Source organism: Pteropus alecto, unplaced genomic scaffold, assembly GCF_000325575.1.
Source record: "Pteropus alecto unplaced genomic scaffold, ASM32557v1 scaffold1579, whole genome shotgun sequence".
NCBI classification, from domain to species: Eukaryota; Metazoa; Chordata; class Mammalia; order Chiroptera; family Pteropodidae; genus Pteropus; species Pteropus alecto.
The window spans coordinates 107,270-115,937 of record NW_006442592.1 but is presented as its reverse complement, the minus strand read 5'-3'; the positions used below and the strand labels follow the sequence as shown (position 1 = coordinate 115,937).

The window sequence follows — 8,668 nt, the reverse complement described above, 5'->3', positions numbered from 1 at the left end:
CCTGTTACCTTGACCAGCCCCAAATTGGGTTTGAGAGGAGGAATGATATGTTGTCCTTCATGACTGTTAGTTGCACTATTCATATTTGAGCTTGCATACAGAATGAAATTCGCAGGGCAGGTATTTCTACATCTGTTTTATAGATGAGAAATGTGAAGCTCAGCAGTATTAAATAATTTGCTCAAGATGATCATCCCCCATGAAACCATTGTAGAGATTTGAACCAGAGTCCTTGGTTTCCATAGTGGCTGCTCTGCCATCTCCTTTTCCAGCTACACTTTGAACTTAAGCAGACGTTTGTGGGCTGGTCATGATTTTATTATGTGGCTCTTATGGAAATAGCAGAATTATAAACTTAATGTAGAATTGGCTTCAAATTTTTGATGGCCGAGTTGGAGACTAATTGAATGTTATCCAGTTTTTACAGTGCCTTACTAGTTTTTTTTTTTAACCTTTTTTTATCTTTTGAGCAGTTTTAGGTTCACCACAAAGTTGAGGGGAAGGTACAGAGATTTCCCATATACCCCCTGCCCCCACACATGCATAACCTCCCCTTGACTATTACCATCCCTAACGAGAATGGTATATTTGTTACAGTTGGTAAACCCACATTGACACATCACAGTCACTCAAAGTCCATAGTGTACATTAGGGTTCACTCTGGGTGTTGTACAGTCTGTGGGTTTGGGCACAAACTGTACAACACCCAGAGTATCTATCATTATGGTATAATATAGATGATTATTTTCACTGCCCTAAAAATCCTCTGTGCTCTGTCTGCTCATACTTCCCTCTCCCCGACACCTTGCTAATTTTTATGTGGACATTTGTCAACCCCAAGAAAGAATATACCTGCTAAGAAGTACTCCTGTGGTTAATTGGACCTAAATATAGAGTCTAGCAGCCATTGTTTACGGAGGCCTCTCACACATACTGCATGGCAGGGAAAAGCCACAGACTGAACTGCCAAGCCTCTTGCACTATGTTCATGCTGCCTGAGCCAATTGTTATAAAGAAGCTCCTGGTATTGTATTTCGACCAATGAAACTGAGACTTTCCTTGTCCAGTTGGAGCTGTGCAACTATATCTTCATTTGTGTGTTTACTGACCATAGTGGCTCCATAATGACCAATCAGAATGTGTGGTTTCAACTAATTAGGACAGTGCTATTTGGACCAATTAAACTGTGCAGATTTGGAGTCCTTATTTCATAGAATGGACCAATCAGGGACAAAAGGCAGGAACTTCTCTCCAAATAAGCCTGCTTCCACTTTGTCTTGGTGGAGCACACTTTCAGCTGCATTTCCCCAGCTTGAGCTGTAACATTTGAGCTGTTTCCCTTGAATAAAGTCTCCCTTTACCACACCCCAAATTGGGGACTCCTTTGACATTGGATTGGTGGCAGAGAACTTCAGTTGACACATTTAATAATTCAGATAAATATGCTTTCAAATTTGATTGGGGATGCTCTTAGTAATTTTGGAACGTATATTACCTGCTGAGTAACAATCCCTTGGTAATAAGCCCTAACACCTGTTAAAACAAAAAACTTCCACAACTGAAAGCCTTTTTAAAAGAAAAGGTTTAGTGAGCCATATGCTAGCCAGAAAAGGGCCAGGTTTTGGGGCATGAAGTCTAAACCACCAGCAGCATCGCTAGGTGAAGAAGGCAACATGTCCACTGTCCTGGAGTTGACAAGCACTTTTATACGTTAAGTATTGGGGAAAAAAGATGTAAAGTTTTCTGAAAGAATTTACATGGCTACAGATAATGGGGGCAAGAAAAGATGAAGCAGGGGCAGTTCTATGATAGTAGCACAGTCTATAAGAAAGACATATTTACTCCTTTTGCTTGGTTACAGGCAACAGCCCTGAGAGTTCGTGCATATGCAGGATGTGTGGCAGCTAGCGGCTGGCTAATAGGTGTCTAGAGGTTTGATTCAAAGCTCCAACACACATTCAGGAATGTGACCAGTCTTTTGTTAATTGGCCCACAGATATTAACTGGCTAATTATTCTCATCTCTTTATATCACTCTTTGGCCACTGTAATTTAATTTAGAACATCTCAGAATTTTTCTCTGCAGGAGTTATCGTCATGTAAAATAACCTCTCCAAGGGTTATCAGTCATGTAAAATAACCTCACAAAAGTCAGCAAGGTTGGTATTGATGGCTATGTGGTAAAACCCTAAATTTAGATTGAAATAGTGAATGGTTATGCTGCCTTTTTTTCTCACAAAGACCCATACCTAGCAAACACTGATAATTACTACTTTGTTTAAAGCTATGTTAGCCATCTAGATGTTTTGGGCTCTCTCTATTTCCTCAGAAAACATGTCTCTTTGAAATTTGTCTGGTGCTCTTTTGCTATGAGGTAGTCCTATAGTTCATCTTTTTACTTCCTTCCTAATTTCTACATTTGACGACATTTTGTTGTAGTCAGCCTCTTGCATAGTCTGGATTGAATACTGACATTCAGAGGTGCAGGTTTAGCTGCGGCCCTTTTTTCCATCTTCCTTTTAGGCACTGTTTATTTTTTTTCTTTGAAGAATTTAATGTTTAGATTTGTAATCTCTATTTCAGAAATCAGTCTCGAGTCATCAGGGTTGTTTAGTCTTTCTTTTGTGTGTGTGTGTGTGTGTGTGTTGTGTGTGTGTGTGTGTGTGTGTGTGTAAGTGTGGTATTTAGATATTTGGGTAGCATAAAATACAACTTTCTTGATTCTATAGCCAAAACCAATCCAAATGAGGTTGCCAACAGGACAGAAGTAGCAGCAAGATAATATAATAGGCACATGTGCTTAACACCTGAATCAGGAAACAAGTCGCCTGAAGCCAGGATTTGAAGTTCTATACTTGGTAGGTAAGATGTAACATGAGTAGAGGATTGGGAAGATGAGGAAAGGTCTGATCCTGTTTATGTCAGTCTTACAGCAATGGCAGAGGCTTATTATCAATAATAATTGGTTTTCTTTGTTTTTTTTCCTAAGGTTTTAAGATTTATGTATGTGAACAAGAGCTACTAGGTACCAGGTTGTATTCACCCTGTGAGGAGGATGGATTAGAATGTTTGATAATGAGTCAGTACCAGTTGGAGTTCAGTTTAGCACTTATTTCTAAAGTGCCATTTTCAGTTGAGTCTTACACTTTACACCACAGTGGTCTAAAAAGGTAAGGGACAAAGTTCCTGTCAGTGGTTATAATCTAGTAGGGAGGAACAAAATAAATCCCAGATTTATTTTGACACATGGCAGCATGTGGTAAATACCCTAAAAAGAGATACAGAGTAATACAGTACCCAAAGGACGGGGCATACCCCCTTAGGAAGGGAAAGCGCTCTCCCACAGGAATCTGTGACTGCCCCCAGTAAGGACACTCACCTTTACTGCCTCCCATCTCTAGACACTGTTGTTTGACCTGGACTCACGTCTCAATTCCTTGAAGATGGGTTTAAAACTGCAAGAATACAGTATGATCTCTCAGAACTATCAGTACACTAAGCATATTGTTTTATAATCAGTGGCCTTTACTTGTCTTCCCACTAAACTATAAGTTCATTCGAAACAGTTAAACCATGTCTGTCTTATTCCTGTTCCTAGCACAGTGCCTGGCATGTACTAGCAGTCTGGTGCTTTTTCAAGTTATTTCTTTCTCTGCTTTGTGAGCACCCTTCCCACACCCCTCCCCACCCTCCATGATAGCATTTGTGTGTATTAATGCTGAAGAATTAAATGTTTAAAGGGTTTAAATATGGAAGGCATTTGCTGTATATAATTGTTCTGCATTATTATAAAGTATTTTTAGGAAATTAAAAAAAAAAAAGGACTCACTTCATTTACCCACTCTGTAAAGCCTTTCCTGCTACTTCTTTATCCCATAGATCTTTGCAAACACTGCCTCTACTATTTCACAGAATATTGCAGTGTGCTTTGTGTGTATCTCACAGTCCAAGAAGTTACCCCCAAGCTGGGGCCATAACTATACCTTATGTGACCTGTACCTACATCCGAGTTACATGTACTCATTGGCTACCTATTTGCTCAAATGAAAATAAAGGGAAGTTTGCAGTTTACAGGTATGTATTTGCCACTTACCCCTCTGTTTTAGTCGTACAAAGGAAGTAATGATAAGTTGATCTTTACATTGGCTTAAAAATTAATTTTAACTGTTTTACCCATTTCTTTTATCAATAAATGCCAATTTCTCTATACTATAGTACTTTATTTTTTAAGTAAAAGAAAATTGCTTCATATGTTTTTAAATAACTTTAATATTTCTGGAACTTATAAAGTATTTTGGTGCAGCATTTAAAAATCAAAACTATTTTTTCTGGGAAATAAAATATTGTTTATCTCTTCTTCCCTCTTACCAAGTGACTGTTGAATGAGCATTATGAGATTGTGCATTATGATACTATAGTGAAATGCATGATAAAATTACCAGTTAGTCACCACTTTCTAATTATGACTCATTTCATCTTCCTTCAATGAAATTATTTTTAACAGAATACATCCTTTGCACTTGGGATTGTAAAAACTTGTTTTATATGTTTCTAATCCATATATCCAATCCTATTTTTATACTCTCTTTAAGTGGAAGCACTTTTATTTTGGAAGTTTTCAACTTGGAGGTATTATAAGATCTTGACCATACAGAGTATGAAATCTATGCTTTTTGTTACCCCCATTCTCAGAGATTCCTTTAACCAAAAAGGTTAATACTTTAGCTGAACTCTTAAAAGCATTTCTGCTGGCTTAAGTATGAAAAATGTTTGTTTTAGTTTATGAAATGTAAATAATTATTTACTCTAGTTTCCAAGAAACATGATGATATAGGGAAATCCTTTTTTCAAAAATAAATTTAATCTTAAATTTCAGGTTAGCACCCTGGATTCAATATCCCATATCGTCTTTTGGTATGCATTTATGGGATTTTGTAGGTATTGCCAAAGTCTTTTCTTTTCCAAAATCTGATTTTTATAGTTCAACTAATGCTTACTTTGAGATGATGCAGAATTTTGTAACAAAAACACCCTATGTTTGACTTTTTACTTTATTGTTTTGTTTTTTTCTTTTGTATAGCCCTGAGATTTATACAGAGTGGTTATTATTCCATTTAATAGATGTTAAAGCTGAATATCAAATATTTTGTCTGAACCAAGATGTGACAGCTGGGAAATGGTACAGTTAATACTATAACCCAAGCAGTACTAGACTTATGGGGTGATCACATTTTAAGTTATATAAATGTCTGATTGCTATGTTGTACACCTCAAACTAACATAATATTGTATGTCAGTGATATAAATGTCTGATTGCTATGTTGTACACCTCAAACTAACATAATATTGTATGTCAGTGGTAATTTAAAAAAGAAAAAGAAATTAAGCACACAGGGATATAAAGTACAGCATAGGGAATACATTCAATAATATTGTAATAACCATATATGATGTCAGACAGGTACTAGACTTAATGGGATGACCACTTCGTAAGGTATATAAGTGTCTAGTCACTATGTTGTATACCTGAAACTAACATAATGTATGTCAACTGTAATCGAAAAATAAATTTTAAAACAAGATGAAAACCCAGGGAATCTTACTTATAGTCAGTGCACCTCCTACTATTGTGTGGTATTTCCATGCATATTGAACTTATTACTAGTTTGTAAATGTGATTTTTAGCTATGTTAAATGTGTTTAAAATTTTTTATTGATGTATATAGTACATGCAAAAGAATGCACATATCTTGAGTACACAGGTTGATGAATTTTCATAAAGCGAACACATGGTTAAATTATTTTGAATATGAATTACTGTTAAAATAAAATGAATTTAACATGAGTTCAGGGACTCATGATTCCAAAGAAATAAATTTATTTTTAAATTTCTGTTATACATCTCTCAATACTAATTTGAATTGTTTAAGTGGACTTCTGATTTTCTAGTTTGTTTATTTGTTTGAGACGTAGTTTATTGCATGTCTGCTCTCTGCCAGGCATGTATTTATGTGTAGGGGATACAGAATTACCACTTGTAATTAACTTCCCTTTGAGGTCAGACTAATAAGGAATTAGGCAAATACAGTTTGGGGTATTAAGCTTTATTTTAGGAGAATCAGGCCCATTGGGAGCAATGACCAGTCCAAGGGACCTTGGGAAAATTTGCCAAAGGAAGCGACATCTAGACTGAGTCCTACATAATGAATGGAAGTCATCCTGAGGAGACATTCCCTGAAGGAAGAGCAGAAGGTACAAAGGCCAAGAGGAAAGAAAAAACAGGATGTTGAGATGCAGTAGGTACCCCCATGCCTGGCTTATAGCACGTGGGCTGTGGGGGAAGACCTGGGAAGTGCTGAGTAAGAGCAGCAAGGACAGCCAGATTAGGGGAGTTGTCAGGCCAGGGGAGTTTTTATTTAAGTTTCCTTGGTTACCAATAACAGGAATTGACTCTAGCAAACATAAGCTAAAAAGGAATTTATTGGAAAAAGAGTGGGGTGGTTCACAGAACTGAAGACAGGGCTTAACATACAGGTCTCTGAAAGGTCAAACAACTAGAGCAACTCCTGAATCTCAGCAGAACTTGGGGAATTCCTCTGTCAGGTAAGACCATTTGTTGACTTATTCTACCTGCAGAGCATTAGTCTCTACAGTAGTCCCCCCTTATCCACGGGAGATATGTTCCAAGACCTCCAGTGGATACCTGAAACTGCAGATAGTACAAAACCCTACATATACTATGTTTTTTATTATACATATATACCTAAGATAAAGTTTAATTTATAAATTAGGCTCAGTAAGAGGTTAACAGTAATAAAATAGAACAATTATAACAATATAATATAATAAAAGTTATGTAATTGTGGTCTTTTTCTGTCTCTTTCTTTCCCTTTCCCCCTCTCTCTCCCTCCTTCCTTCTCCTTTCTCTTCTCTCCTTCTCCATTTCTTCTCCGTTTCCTTTTCCCTCTCCTCTCCTCCCTTTCTCTGATAACTGACTGATCGGATAACTGAGACAGCTACTAAGTGACTAATGGGGTGAGTAGCATAAAAAGCATGGATATGCTGGACAAAAGGATGATTCACATCCTGGTCTGGACGGAGCGGGATGGTGCAGTATTTCATCACTGTACTCAGAATGGTGTGCAATTTAAAACTTGTGTATTATTTCTGGAATTTTCCATTTAATATTTTCTGACTATGGTTAATCATGAGTAACTGAAGACACGAAAAGCGAAATCGTGAATAAGGGAGGACTACTACTTAGATTTCTATTTTTCAAGAAATAGAATCTGATTAGTTCAGGTCTAGTGCCAAAACCAGGACCATCAGTGTGGCTGGGGATAGGAACAACACTGTGTCTAGTCAGTCTGTTATGTGATCATAAGAGCTAGGTCTGAAACAGAGTGGAAAGAGGTAGGTATACTACCCAGAAGGCAGTATTGCAGTGGCTCTGAGAGGGATTGGGTTGGGGTCAGTGATCATTGAGCAGAGTGGAAGTTCAGAGACCAGTTAGAAGACTGTTACATTAATCCAAATGAGAGGTGATGGTACCAGAAGCAGGTACTGTCCACAGGAATAGAAAGAAGTAAAAAGACTAAAAGATATTTAAAGGGCAGAAAAGAAAGAATTTTGCAATTGGACATTGAGTAGTTTGTGAGGATGTTTCAGTTGAGGATGATTCCCATGTTTCTGGCTTTGGCCACTGGGTGAATGCATTGCCTTGTATGGAGAAGAGCTAGTTTCAGATGGGGAATAAGGGCTTTCATGTAGTTTTCAAGTGTTGACTTGGCATACCTAAGCAGACCATATTTAACTTAACACTTAGGTATGAACTTTTCCTCAGTAAATTACTTCTGGAATTCCAACTCTTCCATCAGGACCCTCCACTTGAACATAGCATTGTTCCTCTCCTGTCATGTCCTTGGGGTACTAGAGCCTTCCCATAATATTGCTATGGGAATATTTGCAAGCTGCATCTCCCTCTTCTGCTCCCATACTTTGGAAAAGTTTGAGTTGAAGTGGATATTGAGGATTTGTACCTTGCTCAAACTCAGAAAGACTCTCAGAGCTAGGAGCATTTAGGACCAAGTGCTGCTGTTAGGTAGTATTATGGTTAGAAGAGGCTTGCTATTTTATGATACTGTTTTCTTGACATAGTTTTATCTGAGTTTGAAAATACTTGCAAATTGGGAACTTTCTTGATTAAAATGTTAAAATCATAGTTGGATTTTTTTTTTTTAGTTACGGTATTTTAATAGTATTCAATGTTGTATATTATTTAGTGGGTCGAGTCAAACCCTGACAAGTGATTCCTTCAGATACTAAATCAGTACTTTTGCCATTAGGTAGCTTAATGGCCTCAGGAGTCCTCTGGGTCAGTAGTTCTCAGTGGGGCTAGAACTGTTCCCTGTGGAGCAACTGGATACTTGTGAAACATTTTATTTATTTTTTTGCTGTTGTTACCTCGATGGTTTGGTGTTAAGAGCACACAGGCATTGAGCCTGGTAGGGCCAAGTATGCTGAGTGTTTATCCACAGGACTTTGATGCAGGTTAAAAAAACAAAACCAAATAATGAAAATGAGCATAGCACCTAATTCTATTTTAGACATAATCTGAATCTAGACATGGAGTATCTACATGGTTTCAGTAAACTAAGTTTTCCAGGAAT

The 8,668-nt window shown here is 37.4% G+C and overlaps 1 protein-coding gene across 5 annotated transcripts in view; it reads left to right on the top strand.

Moving 5' to 3' along the window:
- The window catches only part of LIMS1 (LIM zinc finger domain containing 1), a 144,341-nt gene that overhangs the window by 38,559 nt on the left and 97,114 nt on the right, over positions 1 to 8,668 (top strand). The window contains exon 1 of one of the 5 annotated variants that reach the window (XM_025040447.1): positions 6,278 to 6,295. The exons of 3 other annotated variants lie outside the window; for them this stretch is intronic. In XM_025040447.1, coding sequence (XP_024896215.1) covers positions 6,291 to 6,295 — 5 coding nt within the window. In that variant the 5' untranslated portion in view covers positions 6,278 to 6,290. Of the gene's footprint in view, positions 1 to 6,277; positions 6,296 to 6,582; positions 6,603 to 8,668 lie in introns of those variants that run through there. One more of the 5 variants, XM_015597800.2, reaches the window with a different exon arrangement.